This window comes from Calcarisporiella thermophila, assembly GCF_041956535.1.
Source record: "Calcarisporiella thermophila strain CBS 279.70 unplaced genomic scaffold VTP21scaffold_12, whole genome shotgun sequence".
Lineage (NCBI taxonomy): Eukaryota > Fungi > Calcarisporiellomycota > Calcarisporiellomycetes > Calcarisporiellales > Calcarisporiellaceae > Calcarisporiella > Calcarisporiella thermophila.
Genome location: NW_027192202.1, coordinates 757,415 through 775,578, shown reverse-complemented (window position 1 = coordinate 775,578; position 18,164 = coordinate 757,415). Strand labels below are relative to the sequence as shown.

At 43.1% G+C, this 18,164-nt stretch overlaps 4 protein-coding genes across 4 annotated transcripts; 1 reads left to right on the top strand and 3 right to left on the bottom strand.

Annotated features, from left to right (window-relative positions):
• Positions 1 to 666: 666 nt before the first annotated feature.
• VTP21DRAFT_1856 (uncharacterized protein) lies at positions 667 to 4,323 on the bottom strand (the record flags this gene model as incomplete). Its single annotated transcript, XM_069391988.1, has 9 exons — positions 667 to 705; positions 780 to 1,603; positions 1,673 to 1,799; positions 1,866 to 2,512; positions 2,581 to 2,886; positions 2,948 to 3,443; positions 3,520 to 3,771; positions 3,839 to 4,116; positions 4,185 to 4,323. 9 exons carry the CDS (start codon positions 4,321 to 4,323, stop codon positions 667 to 669), a joined length of 3,108 nt encoding a protein of 1,035 aa, XP_069251192.1.
• Positions 4,324 to 4,551: 228 nt separating this feature from the next.
• VTP21DRAFT_1855 (uncharacterized protein) lies at positions 4,552 to 7,649 on the bottom strand (the record flags this gene model as incomplete). Its single annotated transcript, XM_069391987.1, has 4 exons — positions 4,552 to 5,790; positions 5,860 to 5,988; positions 6,050 to 7,566; positions 7,643 to 7,649. The coding sequence occupies 4 exons, from the start codon at positions 7,647 to 7,649 to the stop codon at positions 4,552 to 4,554; spliced, it is 2,892 nt and encodes a 963-aa protein (XP_069251191.1).
• Positions 7,650 to 8,520: 871 nt separating this feature from the next.
• On the top strand, positions 8,521 to 14,174 carry VTP21DRAFT_1854 (uncharacterized protein; the record flags this gene model as incomplete). The annotated part of the gene is made up of 7 exons (XM_069391986.1): positions 8,521 to 8,564; positions 8,638 to 8,900; positions 8,966 to 9,059; positions 9,145 to 10,496; positions 10,565 to 10,658; positions 10,719 to 13,466; positions 13,532 to 14,174. The coding sequence occupies 7 exons, from the start codon at positions 8,521 to 8,523 to the stop codon at positions 14,172 to 14,174; spliced, it is 5,238 nt and encodes a 1,745-aa protein (XP_069251190.1).
• Positions 14,175 to 14,577: 403 nt separating this feature from the next.
• Positions 14,578 to 15,911, bottom strand: VTP21DRAFT_1853 (uncharacterized protein; the record flags this gene model as incomplete). The annotated part of the gene is made up of 5 exons (XM_069391985.1): positions 14,578 to 14,700; positions 14,775 to 14,822; positions 14,885 to 15,001; positions 15,067 to 15,386; positions 15,449 to 15,911. 5 exons carry the CDS (start codon positions 15,909 to 15,911, stop codon positions 14,578 to 14,580), a joined length of 1,071 nt encoding a protein of 356 aa, XP_069251189.1.
• Between the last annotated feature and the right edge of the window lie 2,253 nt (positions 15,912 to 18,164).

Genomic DNA, 18,164 nt, shown 5'->3' with positions numbered 1-18,164 from the left:
TATACACAGAGCCCGTCTTTGCTGGGTATTGATTCACAATTGCTTCGCAAACACCATCATCTAATTACCTCTCCCTAAAACAAGAATGTTTGAAAACATTTTCAAATTCCAGAGTTAGATGTAGATTTATCCCGATATGAATATTTGGTTTCATAACTGTTTTTGGATAATGCAGTAGATCTGGATGGATACACTATGCAACCTAAATCTAAGGCTGGAGATGCATACATCGATGAGGCATTAGCGATCGAACAAGAAATATAATTCGTGTGTGAACGTATTTCAAAGATGTTTGATAACTGTTTCCTGAATGATGGCAATGAACCCAATAGTAAGGGCTGGCAACCCTGATGGGCTAGACTCAAATCTTGCTTGGGAAAACTTGGGCAATTTCTCTAAGGCGACTTCACAATTTCTCATCACGATGCTTTCTGCCCAAAATGATTTAGCGCTTGATCATAATGAAAGATGGGACTAAGGTAAGACATTGTCCCCACTATATCTTTGCCGTCGTTGTTATGGGCAAAATAAACACCAAATTGCCTTCAAACGAAAAAAAAAGAAAGCGTTTGCGATACTGAAAATCCAATCAGAAAAAAAATAACCAGGTATAATGCAATAAAATGCAATATATATTTTCTGATGCGTAGATGCAAGAGACTATGCTTAACTTTTCAGACTGTTGTGAATGGCAACGACAGAATCCTACCATGAATGGTCAATAAACAAGGGTCAACTCTGAAATAAGGCATTAGAGGAGAGTCAATTGGAATACTCACAACTATCACTGCGTCAACCCCAAAGTCTCGCTGCAGTTTTGCGTTCTCCGCATCGTTATTTAGGGTTCCATAGGTGAAGAGCAACAAACCTTGCTCATGGACTTTCTGCACCAATCGTGGCGCCATAATTATCGGCTCGCTTGCAGAAACAATTCCGTCGAGTCTCGCTTGGCAAGCAAATTCTACCGCATCGCACAGAGAATTACATCGTGAGTCCACCATACGTTCAACCCCTGCGTCTGTCAGGAAGAGCACCGGATAAGCGCTCTGCTTCTGTCGGAGTAGAATGCACGTCTCGGGGTGGAAAGAGGAAAAAATAATGCGGCGTTTGTTGGCATGTTGGGCAACGCACATAAGAATTACATCGAGGAAGGTGTTGAGGTTCAGGTGAGTGTGCAAACTCTCCTGGAGAGCTTCGTCGCGCATCGGGTACTTCACTTCTATGTTAAAGCCAACTCCTGGCGGCAAAGAGGTTAGAGCTCGTGCAAGCGTGGTGAACGGGGCATGAATGGTATTGGGATTGTTTCCCTTTAGCTTTCCAAGCTGGAATGCGCGCGTCAATCGGGTATTATCGGGAACGGGACTACGCATAGCGTCAAGGCTACTGGAGCGCCGAACTGCATGAGGCCTCGGATGCTTGGGCTGAGCTTGGGCAGGGTCATGAGGTGTTATACAGCCTAGATGGTCGTGATGCGTTTTGTTGCTAGGGCGCAGCGCAAGAAACTGGTCTAGTGTGACGCAGTGCATTGGAACGTCCACCCCTGTCTCACTCACAATCCAATCATGGTATATAACCGGGACAAGGTCTCTGGTTACTTGCACGTCTTCACATTCAAACGGCCATATTAGTGCACAATTAAACATCATCCTAAAGAGTAGAGACTTCAACCTACCAAATTCCACGTACTCTGCGCCCAACGAGGCGGCTGTCTCGAATGAAAGCAACGTGTTTTCTCCGAGCTGAAGGTTTGTGGAACCGGATACTCTTCTATTCATTCCGAGTCCACGATGTCCAATAATCTAACCGAGAATAATGTTGAAGAAAATTTTTGAATCAAATATGAATTATCCATCCTATATTATTACTATTGTCTTTTCATTCTCCCATGAAGCTCCTTGAGGGCTAATTTCTTGATCCAAAAAGGGTCTTGCCACTAGAATTTCGAAATTTATCTTTCCAATCTCGTCTAGGGATTGGGAGTCGATAATCGGGGCCGATAGAGCGGGGTCAAGCAGAGCCATCTCATCACCGATGCGTATGTTTGCTCTAGCATATCCCCGAACCTCATTATCATCTTTACCGATGCTAGAAATATCAAAATGAAGAACAAGTTTCTCGTTTTCTCGCTCGACCATTATCACCATTGGCTCAGGGTCCACCAAATTCAAAATTCTCCGAATATGCACATCCTTTGCAGAGAAACTCACTTGGATATTAACCGGACGAGCCGGACGGTATAACTGTACAAAAGGTATGTTGCAGTTGTTCGAACCAAAAGTCACGGCGATCATGCATTGGTTACGGGGAAGAATTTGGGGTAGAGGGGCTCTTGTGTTGTGTAGGGCAGATTTTTTCTCCAAAGGCATTGAAGTCAGGGGGAGAAGCTTAGCAAGGAGTATATGTCCATGGTAGATAGCATGATCACGAGGAGTTAGGCCAATCTTATCTACGGTGTTGGGATTTGCGCCGGCCTTCAGGAGAAGTTCTACCATCTCCATATGACCTTCAATTGCTATATATTTACATAAACGCATATGTCAATTAAATTTCATGCAAATTGGGTAATTTTTTTTGGCTCACCTCCCAAGAATAAGGGTGTCCATCCCATTATTCTCTCTCTCTTCTCAAGCTCGTTCGGTCCAAGTTTATTAGTTGCCATTAGTAGGGTCTTGACAATCTCAGCGGAATCCTTTTGCACTGCAATGTGTAGAGGACTGTGGCCTTCTTCATCAACTGAAATAATGGGGTCGGCACCGTACTTTACAAGGAATTGAACAATGTCCACGTGCCCATACTTGCATGCAAGCGAAAGTAAGGTTGGTTTAGAGTGATGAGGTGGTAGACCGTTTAACTCGTCAGAATTGGATAGAATTTTCGGTATTAGAACTGGATTATAAACCGAGTTAGAAAAAAAAAGAAGCCCATACGTTGCCCAATCTTATATTACCATTTTCACTTGCATCCACGTTCTGGATACTCCCTATTTCAATCAAGTACCTCAAACTCTCTAGATCACCTGCTTGCGTAGCATAGAATAGTGGTGTGCAGCCATTCGAGTCATGCCACTCACTGGTTGTCTTAAAATTGCCGAGCAATTTTAGCTCGTGCTCCAGCAGCAATTTTACAGCATTGGGGTAACCATTGATAACGGCGTAATGGAGTGGCAATCGGTGAAACAGATCTGCAGAACTGGTACAGTCGGAGCGGTCGAGAAGTAAAGAAAGAAGATAAATAAGAGAGGAATGCGGTGAATTGGATAAAGAGTTGCTGGGTGCAGAGCCATTGCGTAAAACAAACTTGTCGCCATGGATAAGAAGTAGATGAATCAGGGATCGCCCATCAATACAGAGGGGATCAGTTGCTCGAGCTCCTTGCTCCAGCAGAAATGAGAGACAATTAATAGAGTAATACCGACAGGCAAAATATAATAAAGTGTTGAGAAGCTGAGATTGGAAGCGAAAAAGGATAAAGAAATTAGAAAAATTAGAAATACAAACCATATTAAGAAAAACATCTTACCGCTTGTTTTCTATTTGCACCATTTTCAACGTCAGTAAAAGATAGGCATAGCTGACCCAACCTGTTTGCATCATCCTTCTCGAGATGTTTCCAGAGAACGTGCAAGTCTTCAAGGGAAAAGCTCAAATTCTTCGCCCATCTATCAGCTCTAAGCGTTCTTATGGACTCACGCGCCCTTATTATTAGAGGCAAAAATCGGGCGGCTAGTCCCCCGCGCTCACTTGAGTGTACAACAAATGAAAGCTGAGAGAACTGTCAGAATAATTAGTAATTGAATAATATTCTCACAACTATTTCACTGTTTTCAAATCAATTTTACATTTTTCTCCAAGCTGTCCAAATTCTCCACTCCTGCGTTCTGGAACTTGGCTCTAACATCCTCCCATATTCTCTCGAACCCGCGTTTATTCAATACACCATAGTCAGATAACTTGTAAATTTCGTCTTTCAGCTGTTCCAAGGCCTTGTCTAAAAGCCATTCATCGGGGCAATTGATTTCAGTAGAACAGAATGCTCTCAAGCGACGTTCCAGCTCGGATTGTTTATCATCATAGAACGCGGCTACTCTATGAATTTCATGGTCCAATGTCCGGAGGACTAGCGTTGAAGAAATGAAAAAGCATTAGCTTGGTTCGATAATACACACAGAGCATGATAATTAGTACATGTTGCAATCTCCAAATTTTGATTATTACTACGGGAAGCATGAAGCACCGCGATGGACTTTTTGAGTTTATCGTAGCCTATATAGTGATGGGACCATTCTGGGACCTGATTAGTGATGAGTTTCTGTCTGAACTTCATGTTTATGCTAATGAAAAGAAGAGAACTATTTCATATCAACAAGGATGACCTAAATTAGAGTGGTTGAGGTTGCACGTGTGGCAACTGGATAAAATTATTTGGCTTTAGGGGTTCAGATCCAAATTTTGCGCAGAGTTGCTTATACCGGTGCTAGGACTATTGGAGTAAGTGGGATATTGCTGGGCGTAGTGATAAAAATAAAATGGGGATATTTACACTTGGAGCAAATTATAATACATTTGTATCCACTCTCTTCCAAAAACATAGCTCTTCAGGTAAGGGCATTACTTCATCCTCTCGCTCAAAAGGCAAGACAACTCGATGGAATCGCCCTTCAGCAAAAACGTCGTCATCAAACGCAAACTTCTTCGACTTACCGCCATCTCCAATCACATTTGGAGTCGAGTGTATGACCGGACCAGCTTCAAAAACATCCAAGTTGGACAGCTTGTTCTCAGACAAGCTGCCATTATCGATGTGTATAACTTCAGGGGAAAACGATGGCGAAATGGGAGGAGGAAGCGGCGGTGGCGACGAAAACCCCTCTCGGACAGACGAATACCTGTCTCTGGCCATTGCTTTTCCTGCCGACTCCAACTCGAGTGCGGAAAACTCTTCAGGTGAACCCTCTTTTTCACCGGGTGCATATGACTCGGAATCTAAGTCAATAAGCTCATGGTGCTCTTGCGGTTGCCGGTTGATCGAATTTCCAACTTGCAGCAACAGGTCGTCTAATCCCGCCTCGATTATCAAGTCATCCTCGTCATCTACCAATGCAAGCGCTCTTTCATCCAGTTTGGCCTTGTGCTTAGCATTCGTTTCAATCTCTGCACTAAGCTCATCTATTTTACGCTTGTTCGCATTACGCACAGGTGGTGCGATCTCATACTCATTTGCCTCAGGATCTATTGCCTCCTTGTACCCATATACATCCGCCGGATTAAGCCATCTCCGCATATCCGCCTCAAACGCGCCAATTCGATTCCCCCGACTTCCCTTCATTAGCAAAGCACTCTGGGCACACCAGTCGATTACCAAGCGTGTTCGCTTAGAATGTCCAATGAGCGAGGTCGGAGTCAACTCCTTCTGCCACTGCATGAAATTCAGCGGTCTCCCGCCACCAGCTCTCGCGAATTCCTCCAACACACTCTCACTAAATGCTGACCTTGTCGGCCGCTCTTCAATTGCTTTTTCACCCACCGGTAATAGCGTTTTACGTCGCCCTCTGGTGCGCTGCACATACTCGGTGAATTCCAACACTCGTTTATCGCAAACAGGACGAACGCCTTCAGGAAGAATGCGTGGGTTATGTGGATAATACTCGAACCTCTCTCCTGATGCAATTGCTTTCTGGATGGTCTTATAAGACTGAAGGGAGCGTTTATAATTTTGCTCTTCCTTCCCTTCTGTCAACAAGACGTGCACACGACCTTGTCTTTTCCGGCCGGTACGACCCATCCGTTGGAGCTAGTGACAATAAAACATTCGAAGATGAGGAGCGTTAATTGCATTGGACATAGCTTCAGCCATCCCTACCATCCGAATAGGAGAGTTTTGTGAGTCATAGCATATAATCAGGTCTACATCTCCGATGTCCAGCCCTTCTTCTCCAATCGATGTGCAAACCAAAACGTTGTATCCGCCTTTTTGGAACTGTGAAATAACCTATGTGAAGTGCATGTTATTCCTCAGCCGGGTCTTAGATGAACATGTTTGCAAGATATACTTTAAGCTGATCTTTCTGCGAAAACCCTTTGCCTCCACGCGCTGAGGCTTGACCAATGAATGTCATGACGCGTATCATGGGTTTATGTGCTTCAAGTGCACGTGCAATCTCACTCACGCTTTCTCGATACTGGGAAAATATCATTGCCCGTGTTTCGTGGGGCTCATGCGAGGATTGCTGCCTTTGATCCTCCTCGTGGTTTGCAAAATGGTGAACCACGATAGAAACAAGGCGTTCGAGTTTGGGGTGACTAGAGAAGGTCGGGTCGTCCATCATTTTTCGAATGCTATCCATCCCTGCATTAAAATCAGGATTGCGCATTAACTCCTGTCGCGCACGGGATATCTTTCCGCCCTTCGAAAGGGTTTTTTGTGCTTCATCTATCCAGCCTTGCAGATTTAAATAGAACGAGTAGATACCATGGAGTTGAAGTAAATTAAGGGCATGGCTTAAAGACATGACGATAGTGAAGTCGCCCTCTACGGCAGCATTCTGCGCTTGAGTATTGCGCCGTGCCAGTGTTTCGCGGTAGCGGTTACGCGCCATAAGAACTAGATATCGTGTGACACGATTGGGGTCTGTTTCATGGAAAGCCTGTGCATTGTTAAGACGCCGTAAGAAAATGTTCATAATTTGCGAAAATCGATCCCGGAGACTTGTAATGGTGGTATTCAGTGGAATAACAATAGGTTCAATTGTACGCCGATGGATGTATTGTCGTATGTCCAGCGATTCTTCAGTACGAATCTCGATCCGCGAGATGCGTAGATTAGTGATCACAGACTGTACGGTCTGAACATCCGATCCAGGAGTAGCAGTGAGAGCCAATACGCGTATATTGGTGTGAACTTCGTGTAATTTACGGATAACCTCACAGTAAGAATGGCTACCCATCGCTCGATGCGCTTCATCCACAACCATACAGACAATTCTTTCGGAAGGACATGTACCCGACATAATGTCATTTTGCATTACCTGTGGAGTGAGGAAAAATACGCGCTTCTCTCTCCAAATGCTTTTTCGAGACTCAGGGTTTTGCGCACCGGTAAGCTCTGCCGTCTCACTCTGGGGTATACCGCAGACACGGTAGCAGGCTTCAATTTGTTGCGCAACTAGTGGACGGGTTGGTGCCATAAATACGATCTTGCTTTCTGGAAACCACCGGTAATAATTATACATCAGTACAGCAGCAATAAATGTCTTTCCTAGTCCTGTTGGAAGTGAAACTAGGGTGTTGGTATGAAGTGCACGTTGGATTATGTTAAATTGGTAATCTCGCACTGGGTAATTTATTGGATATATCCATGTATTGATTTGAGATGGATCGACGGGGTGGAAGCTGTTCGTGATCGAAGAGCTAGTTTGTAATCTTCCTCGATTTTCATTTGCATTGCTGCTCCTGTTTGGGAAACTGTCGCGAGTACTGGACTGACCGCCCTCGGCCTCCGCCACCTCTAACGCTTTAAGAAGAATCTCGTTCTCTACCGGAATATCAAATTCGTCGAATTCATCATCGTCTATAATAGCAGTAGGGTGAGATGGTATTCATGGAAATAAAAGATCTTTAATGAAAAATTCAAAAGTATAAATTACCTTCCATTTTACTGAGGAAACAGAATTCTGATCTCGCGTTTAACACCTAATTTTTCATTTGTGACTGCCTTAATTTGATAATTTATTTTAGAGAAAATTAGAGTGAACGAAATGAGCGAATTCTTCATAAAGAAGTTGAGAGTTCAATGTGTTTCTAGAGATATCAGAATAAATCTCAGCTCAAACAAGTAAATATTAAAAATAGGCCATTATTTTAGGTCAATACTAGATAAAAATAGTCTGTTAATATCGATTTCAACACTAGCCCATGCTCGCCTTCTAATCTGCTCTATTGTTGTATAAAGTCGTGAAAAAATACACGTATTAATAGTTGTCATTTAATTCCTCCACGGATATGGAAATAAGCAGATAGAATGGGGCTTTCAAAATGCAGAAGCTTTATTACATCTTTGTTTTGTCTAATTATTTCAGCAGGAGAATATCTCAACTGAATCGCTTTCTCGCTTTATATTTTCAATATTGGCCGGTTTGTATCTTTTTAATATTATTAGTCGTAGCACATCTGTCTAGGTGGCTTCCTGATTATGTATTACTTACTTCCTTTGGATGATTCGAATCAGGTTTTTATGGTTCGATTTTATATTGTAATGTTCAATGAACACGTCTGCTGTTATTTCTTGTCGGGGTTCGACGTTAAAGAACCACTTTTACAAGTCGCGTGTTTTACAACACGGCGAATACAAATGCAAAGATAGCATAATTCTAGAGATTATAATTGCTCTGATTGCACTACTGCCTCTTTTGCGCCCAATATTTAGTTATATCTCCTTTTTTTTCGTTCAGTATATCTATAAATTTTAATTTCCATTTGCTCTGCTTCCAACACTATAATCAATGATCGTCCTTGTCTTATAAACATGACCACTCAGAAAAACAGCGACGAGCAATTAAACTGTGAAAGGTGAGATCATTGATGTTAGCTTTTCCTCTCCAATATTTTGCTAATTCTATTAATTTGTTTCGATAAAATCCAGTGTTCGCCACAATCAGATCCAAGCCCTTGATTCTGCTCTTGCTTATTTTCGCGATCTCACAGCGAGCGATGCTACTAGTTGGAAGGAGGTGGCTGCTGAGTCTAGTGAAGATAGGAATATCCGGGTTCAAAAGCGTCGGTGGCCCAACAGATCTGGTGAGGTCTTTCGCACTACAGCAACGCTGACTGGCGGGAGGGTGGTTGCAAAAGTAGACCTTTCCGATTGGAAAACAACATTAGAGTGTGTAGGTCTTAGATCGACATGTAAGAATCTTGAATAGTTCAACAAATAGACGGATATCTTAAATTCTCTATTAATTATCTATTAGGGAATAGTTTAGTTGAGGATTGCTCACTCTTTGAGATGCATGATGCAGCTATCTTTATCACCAAGACTGTTTTAAAAACTACATGGCGCGGGAGGTAATCTACTATTTCTCTACTTTTTTTTAATTACATATCTGTGATGATTCTTGAAATATAATTTTTTTATGATTAATCTCTATAGCCCACGTGACCTTGTTACCATTGAGACATCATTTGTTGATGAGACTAGTGTTGTTTATATCGCAACTTCACTTCCTAACTCGAAAAATCTTCCAGCCTACCTTTCGCCACATCACCCATATGTTCGCGCTCGCCTTGAACTCGCTGCCTGGCATATACAGATAGTCCCTCCTGAAGTCGACGCGTCCCGCCATCGATTGCGCGTCACCGTATACCATCATCTAGACATGCGTGCGAGGCGCGTCAGTTCCTCCCTGGCGCTAGGGCAACATGCAATAGATTCAATCATTAACCTCAAGAAGTTGCTCTCTGAAGAAGGCGCCCCACCTTCTTTGACAAGACGAGGTGAAAGAATTCAAGTAGATCATCAAGAGTACACTCCAATAAATGAGGCTGAGGATAATTACGTGTATGAGCTTCGATATACACTTATCAAGCGAGATCCCTCATCAAGCACTGTGGATTCAAGTATAGAGACACGTGATAGTAATCAACTCGAGAATGAGAGATTGGTCTCTTGTATTTCAATTGATTCCAATAATATGGATGAAGTGGGAAGCTCACGCGCTTTGAAGTGGATCTCCAATATTCCTGCATGCTCGCTCGAAGTCGAAATGGATGCAGAGCGATGGGGAGCCTGCGAATATATTAACATCGCTGCACATATTCTTAGTGGTTGTCGTGATGCTGAGCCCACCGCGCAATCCGTACAGTGCTATAGTTTTTTCGAGGGGTCTAGATGCGTGCTTCAAGTGAAACACGACTGCCACACTAATCCTGAGCAAGGCCACCTTGAAGATTTGATTGCAGCCTTAAAGATTGAGCGTGGGCCTCGGAGTCCTCAGAAAAACAAAAATGAACCACCTGATATACGGTTAAACGGCGTTTCTGTGCCAGTCTATCCGGCAGATGACGAAATGACACAGAACTGGTTAACTTGGAGAGATGGAAGAAGTCTCACCACTCTACTGCTCTCCGATCGCACGAAAGGGAATATCCGTTCCTCCTCTCTTGATGAAACCATAGCTACATCGACATCTTTTTCTGGCGACAATCAGAGTATGAATAGCATCCTTACAAGTACCTCCTCGACTTCTGCATCAGCGCCACTCCCTGTTCTTTCGATTAAGAAACTCCCTGAGCTTGATAGAGCATACAAACTATTTAATTCTCTAATACTACAAGAGAACCGCTCCCAGTGGAGAAGCATTTTACAGAAAAATGATGTAACCATTAGTCGACTCGAGTCTTCAGCCCAGACAAACACAACATATCGGTGCGAGGGAGTCTTTCGAGGCTGGAATTTGTGGGATGTAAAAGCCGCGATCGAATGTGCAGAGGCCAGTCATCGATGTAAGTTGGAGTTTCACTAGTGACCAATTCAATTCATTCAATATGTCTCTAACTTTTTGAATACGTAGGGGCTAAAATAGTAGATGATGCAGTATTTGTTGCTCACCTAAACGGTAACAACAGTCTCTACCATGTCAAATTAAAAGGCTTCTGGCCCTCAAAGTACGTACCTCCAAGGTATTCGTATAACCTTTGATTTAACTATTTTTTTCTTTTTGATAGACCACGCGATGTTGTTTTATTATGTTCACGATTGGGCGATTTGAAGACAGTCGATTTTTATGCTACATCTGCCTCTGAGGACTCGCTTAGCACCTTGCTTCCACCCCCTCTCCCAACTCATACCCGTTCACAAGTCGATGTGGCCGGCTGGCGTATTGAGGCGGTGTCCCTTGATACTGTGAAAATAGTGTGCGTAGTTCAATCAGACGCTGGTAGCAGTGCAGCAAGCAGCTGGCTCTCCACGCCGATTATAATGGGATGGTCGCCATCACAGTTGCCGATTAATGTGGATTTACTTATGACCTATCTTGAGCAAGACGGTGCACCGCCGAATTTGACCAAGCTTTGGAATGGAAGAGTGGAGCGCGTGACGTACGATATTTTGCGGGGAATATGGAGACTTGCCTATATCCCTACTGTCAGTCGTAATTTTAGGCCGCCTCAGCTGACTGAGCGAAAATCCTCCACTGCGTTTGATTATGAAGCAGATGACGACAAGGAGGTGGAAATAGAACCAGAAACTGCTGAAGAAAGGGAGGATACGGATGGCGATACTGATGAAGATACATCTGTGCGAATCGCCAGCCACTTGGGCGCTGTGAGTGCCATTTTGAGACTTGACACACGTCGCTGGAGCTTGGATTATGATATAGTCATCGACCCACCTCCATCGAAGGTCGAAGCTGTGCGTCGTGGTTTTGGAAGTCACATTGAAAAAGAAGAAGTCTCACTAAGTGAAATGGAGCAGGCTGCGCTCACTGATGCGAACGGGCTCTGGCTATACATCGAGCATGGAGAACGGACGCCTTGGGTATCGTTCGGTGAACGTATATTATTAATTGTGAGAAAACCAGAAGTTTCTGGGCGAGGAATAGTAGTCAACGGGGTGCGAGTAAAAGTTCGCAGCCTTTACCGTGATGAAGAAGAAAGTACAACGGACCATACTGCTGCTTTCAGCAATACTCTAAAGGCGATGCAGGATCGCGCGCGAGAAACCTTCTTAGGCGTCACGGCAGCCAAAACAAAAATTGCGCCACCCCTTCCCACACTTAAAGATGCTGATGTGCTCTTGGACCGACTACTAGTCTCACCTGAAGAGGTGATTGCTGCTGCTGCAAGGCTGCTGCGGGACATATCTGTGAAAGGCGGTGCCGAGGAATGGAACATGCCTCCAGAACGAGGCTCGAGCTCTTCAGCAACCAATACTGCCGGAACCAACGTGGCGAAGCGATTTGGATGGGGCGCCATTATACCTGAACACGTACCCATACTTTGCTCCACGAAGGTGATTGAGGGCTTTGCACCACAGGACGTAGCTGCCGTAGTCAGCACACTCGGGTGTCGTCGTATATGGGATGACACGTTAGAAGAGGCAAACATACTGCGGCGGCTGCCCAGTGGTTGCACCATCGTGCATATGGCAATGAAATCAATCTTCCCTTTGAAAGCTCGTGATCTCTTCACAGTTGCTTGCTTTGGCAATGATACCACTACCTCCATTCCAGATCCAACCACCACCGGTAATAGCAGTGCCACTGGGATTACGACAGGGCGCCCCCTTGTCTACGTGGAAACCTCTATCCCTGATTTCCCAGAAGTGGCAACACTACCTAACGGCGTTGTAAGACCGCGTGCGCACCTCTACGTTTCAGGTTGGTCGATGGAGCTGGTTGATCCTTATACCACTACCAACAACCATCCCATCCCCTCGACACGCGTAGCTTGGTGCATTGCCCTCGATTTGGGAGGGTCGATTCCAAGTGGAATTAACGGGATGCTCGTGTCCGGACTATCGCGAATGTTAGGAGCAGTGGAGGTCTATTTGAATCGATATGGCTCTCCGCCCTACCCGCTGATTTCGCAACGAGTACTCCCTTTCTCGGCGGGAAACAAAGTATTAGAGGAAGAGATGAATTCCTCAGAGGCGGCGGAAGCTATTCGATCGCCAATGTCAGTTGCCAACATCCTGTACGATCACTCCTCGCTTGATTACGAAATTTCGGTTCGTATTGATCTCAAGATGCTGGAAGTCCTCAAACATGCCTGGGATAACAAGAGAGAGGAGAATGTTTTATTGGAAAATGAAATTGCGCCTTCGGTTTCTGATTCTTCGGCACTAGAGGGGATCAGCTCAAATGATTCAGAAGACAAGGAATCGAGAAAGGATCAGACTTCCGTGGAGAACAACCTGGAACAAGGATACAAGTTTTTGGGCCATTCTGGAGAATTGGGGAGAGTGGCCGGAAAGTCTGCCCCAGTTGAGGGAGCGCTATTACTCAACAGCGTAGATGATGAAAATCTTATGCTTCTAGAGCTGGTGATTGATCTGAAACGCTTCCCCAATGGATATTGTATCAACACCTCTTTTGACCACGAACTGGATCCTGAAAATATAACAATCGAGATCATTAATATTCTCCCTGTGCCATCTCACTCAGCCTCTCTCTCCTCGACATCTAAACAACAGAAACATTTACTGCGCGCAATTATCTCAAAGGAGGATATCTCGCGTCTTCTTCCGTCACCCTCTCAACTCAACGAAGTGACCTGGAAATTGCAACTCTCACCGTCCGAGCTGGTGGCTCAACCTTGGATCAGCCGTTGGTCGTCGATGATAGGCGTAAACACTTCAATATCTAGTGGAGAAAATTGGGATGGTCGCGTGACTGTGAATGGGAAAGAAATAGATATAATTCCTGGCGAAGACTTACAGGAACCGGGCTTTGACCAAGAGGAAAGAAGACCTAGGTGAGTTTAGTAGCATACTAAGGATGTTCCAGTAGTTTCATTTATTTTACTTTTTTTTGTTCTAGTTTTGTCACGACACTTGATGCACACCCTTACGAGGGAGAACAGGTCATGGAGCGTGCTAAATCAAGACACCTCTTACCACCGAAAATACCACAGAAAATGCTACTACAGTCAATTACTGACGAACAGGGCCTGCTGAAGCCTGCAGCAATTGAAACTCGATCGATTGAAACGGTAAGGCCGCAGAGCCGCGACGACATACAGGAGAGGGAGGAAAAGGGTTATAGAGAAATCTCTACCGGCGATTCCCTCGATTTGGATAATGAACCCTCCATCACAAAGCCCACCCTTTCCGCTTCGCACCGGAGCTTACAAGACCTGGAACACACTCAACGTAGCGCGCCAATGAACGGGGCAGAAGCTCACTATTCGTTTCTCGTTCTCCTCTCTATCATGCTTGCATCGCTGATAGCGGGAGCACTTCTTAGGATAAACATGGCACCCCACTGCGCAAACCCTTCCTCCGCAGCATCAGATCACTCTGTTTCGCAATCCACCTCACTTCATTTTCACACCCAATCTCGCTGGCATGAAGGGCGTGAGTTGTTGATACTCAAACTTCCTTGGAACTGGGAATTGATGCTAGTTGCAAGACAAGTAAAAAGCGAATCCGAATCTAAGCAACCCCAGGGAGGGAAAGATTAGCGCCGATCAGTAAGAAAGCGGATGTGAGAAACCTGCATCACCTTACCTATTAGGTTAACCTGTACATATGATAAACAATTTTTAATGAGTTCTCGACGAATATCACTATTTCTTTGTATTACATCATAATATAATTATCATGCTTATTTCTTACGGAACAACTTTTGCAATAATGACAGAGTAATTTTTACTTTCCTTAGTCCCTTTTCTCATCCTCGCTATTTGGGCAAAGGACATATTTTATTGTCAATTAAAATAGGCAAAACCATTCAATAAGCATCGGGCGATGAAGGAAATATATACCGCTACTGAAAGATACAATTCATACTAACACAGATCGACGCGCTTGGTTAGTCATTAAATTATCAATAACGTGTCAGATAAAGTCATGTTGAGCCCGCCTTTAGAACTGAGAACGACGGCGACGAGCGTGTTCCTCGGAGGGAGGCGAGTTAGCTTTTTCGACATGTTCCCTAGGGAAATCGTCAAACATCTTCTTCAGCAAATCAATTATAGTTTTCTTTATCTATATTTAATCAAGGAAATTAAATTAATAACCCTATTGTGTCTTTCTTAAGGCGTAAGTGGAAATATCCTTACGTGTTCTGGAGCACATTTAAGCATGTCTACATCTAGGTAAACAGCATGCTATAGTATAATATAGAATTGTGAGCACAAGGCAAAAATATGAATTCCAAGCTTCAAATTACGTCTAGGGCATTAAGGCCTAGCACGGGCTCTCCGTTAGCGCAACGCTCGTCTTCCCCTCCCTTGCATTGAATGGTGTCGCTTGTCCTAGCACTGGTGTGAATTTCTGGCCCACGATTCTATAGATCCTTTCAGACTAAGTTACAAAGTCCCCTTGGGTGACGTTAAATTAAATCCCCTTTACCTCGTAGCCGAAGAACCTGGGAGGGAAGTGAGGAACCAAGTCTCTGCGATAAACCAACCGCTTGCTCACAAAACCAGCGGAGCTAATCCACTTGGCGAATGCATCATTCCCCACTCTAGGCTCCCCCACGGTAACCAGATAGAGCCTGTCCTTCTTAACAGCGGGTACATTCTCGTAGATATCTGCCGCCTGCATCACAGCCATAGCCCCTCCAAGACTATGTCCCACCACTTCTACGTCGTAGCTGGGATATTGTTTAAGCTGGCTGGTGAGAGCAGGAATGGTGACCTTTTTGAGCCCCTGGTAAGCTTTGTAGAATCCTAAGTAGATAATGCTGTTAGCAGGTCAATTGGCTACAAGAGGTAATTCTGGGATAGTGCACCTTCGTGGACTTTAGCCTTCTTGACCAGTTTACTCGGGTATGGGATCAGTTTGAATTGCGCATCGACAATGGCGTTGGGTAGTGAAGCCGTTCCACGGATGGATATCACAATTGCTTTTCGCAGGTCATCGCGAGCGATGTAACCCTGAATATCTTCGGGATCCACATCGAATCGATCGATCACGGTTGTCTGCGGAAATTCATCACAAAAGCCTCCGCATTTGTAGGGCTGCCCTGGTTTGAGGGTCGTGCACACTGCATTAGCCGCGAGTTTTGCGTATTGTTTTACAGCCCTGAGCTGAGCAGAATTGAGCTTGGAGTGATCGGGCGTGTTGGGAATGGTTCGCAGCACACTGCTCAAAGGATTGGCGTTTTTTATTTCGTCCAAGTCCTCTGCAGCCAGAGAGTGCGTGGACACGGCAATGAGAATGACGATTGTCAACCACTTGCGGAAGTTTGTCATGGTAGTTTCGCTTTAAAAAGGAGAGGGTTGGAGAAGCAATATTTTTTCAATAACGAGTTGGGTGATTCTCTCCTCCACTCTCACTCGCTATTTATTTTTTTTTACGACCACCATGGTTCCATGTTAAGCAACTTTGAATAAGATATCTATTCAGATTTACTTTCAAGGTTCATTATTACCAACGGTATTAATGCAGATGGCCTTTGTTGTAGAATGCAGGTGTAATTTTAGTTAATTTCTTCATACTATTTTCGGAAAGATCCCATCAATCAATCACATGCTTACGAGTTTTCTTGGAAAACGTGGGGAACAGGCTGAAAGGGAAGGAAAATTATGCCTATAGAGGCTAATAGGTGACTTTAAACATTGGTGCTATAACCGTGCACTCTGCTCAACTAAGAGGTAAAATCTTATTGGAAATCTGAATAGTTGGCTGCTTAGTTAAACACGATGGATTCGTTCAATATAAAGTGGTTTTAGTGTTGGGATTTTGGCGCCCCACAATTAGGTATCATGGCCTGTCATTTCAATTAACGCAAATCTTTTGCTCAGCTGAGATGTCAAATAACAGAGAACCGTGTAGGTTCAAATTGTTCCCCAGACGATTTGGCTTAACGGGTGGATTTGAATCGAATTCTCTCTAGAGATATTGTATAACATACATTTGTAATCTATGCCATTAAAGTGATATGCAATAGGAATTGGTTATGTAAAACGCAAAATATTAATGTTACGAATAGGAGTGGCATATATCACGAAAATGAGCAATGTTTTCCTTAGATGGTGGACCATCTTTATTTTAGAGTTCGTTTGATTATCAAATTATAACTTGCCCTACCTACCTTGGCATGTTATAGTGTGTATCGAATAAAACTCATAACAGAGTTTTTTGGGTAATATCACAAATTCATGTGATAAACTGTGGAATTGCCTGAAAAGAGGGTGGAAAATGCCACCCCTCTCCCCCACATCCCCTTTTGAACGACAAGGAGACTTAGTTTTGAGAATAAGCATTCAACCGTCAACCTAGGGTAAAATTTGTTTGGTTTGCATGAACTTATTGACCCCTGCATAAATGATCATTAAGCTCGAGTCTATAATGCTAATGAGAAAAATATTTCACGAGATAAAAATACCACTATTGGAATACGTCTTTATTTTCAGGTCATTCTTACATGAGCAAAACGTTGCTATAAAAACCCACCCGCATTAAGGGTGGAGACAGTAGAGGGAATAATGCCATTAGATACTCATTAAATCTGGCTAAATTATGCCGGTTTTTCATCCCTGTCATATTGGGGTTCCTTGAATATTTTCATGTCAAATCGGTTAAGTTACCAGATAGATAACAAAAAGGAGCAACCTACTTAAGATCTCACAGCCAATGAACTACAGATAAACATTATTTCCACTAAATAGAATCTTTTTCACTATCTAATGATAAAATTAAATAAAAGAAAGACAGGTAAACCATGCGGGATGCGAAAGGGTGAATTATAAATTTTTCTTTAACAAAGTATCTTTATTGAAAAGTATCCAATCCTATAAAAAGCTAATGTACCTTCTAACTTAAAATCACCTAGGTAATGCTCCTGGCCTATCTTAAAGGAAGGAAGAAATATAAATTTTTCGTTTTTTTTGTTAGTGGGATCATTATTTAAAATTATCCTTCTTTGTTCTTAATAAAGGATATTGATAGACGTCAATAACAAGAAATTCATGCAAGAATTGGGGGTGTACAGAGAATGTATACACCTTTCATGTTTTTTCATGTAGAGAGGAAAGTAGTATACGAGAGGGAGAAAGAAAAAAAAAATACAAATTTTTCGCCCCGAAAAATACAACAAAATTCCTTATTATAATATTCTTTCTTTAAAATCGGAAACTGTTACGTGGGTTTTGGGGTTTATCGTGAATATTTGTACGTAAAGAAAACAAATGAAAGATTTTCTTAAAAAAGAAAAAAAAAAATAAGACAATAAATTTCAAGACTATTACTCAATATAAAAAAAAACTAATCCGCCTCCCCGTTCACTCACGCTTGAATCTCTTCTTATATAACAAAATTAAACTAAATAGAACGAACCGATTAAACAAACTGGTTAAACGAACTGAATAGACAAACTGGTTAAACAACTAGTTTAACAAAACAGAACAAACTTGAATAAAATTTTCAAAGCGCTAGTAATTTGCCGAAAGGTTATTAAGGTACCAAAAACTAATTGTGCATAAAGTTATAGAAGAAAAGAAGTT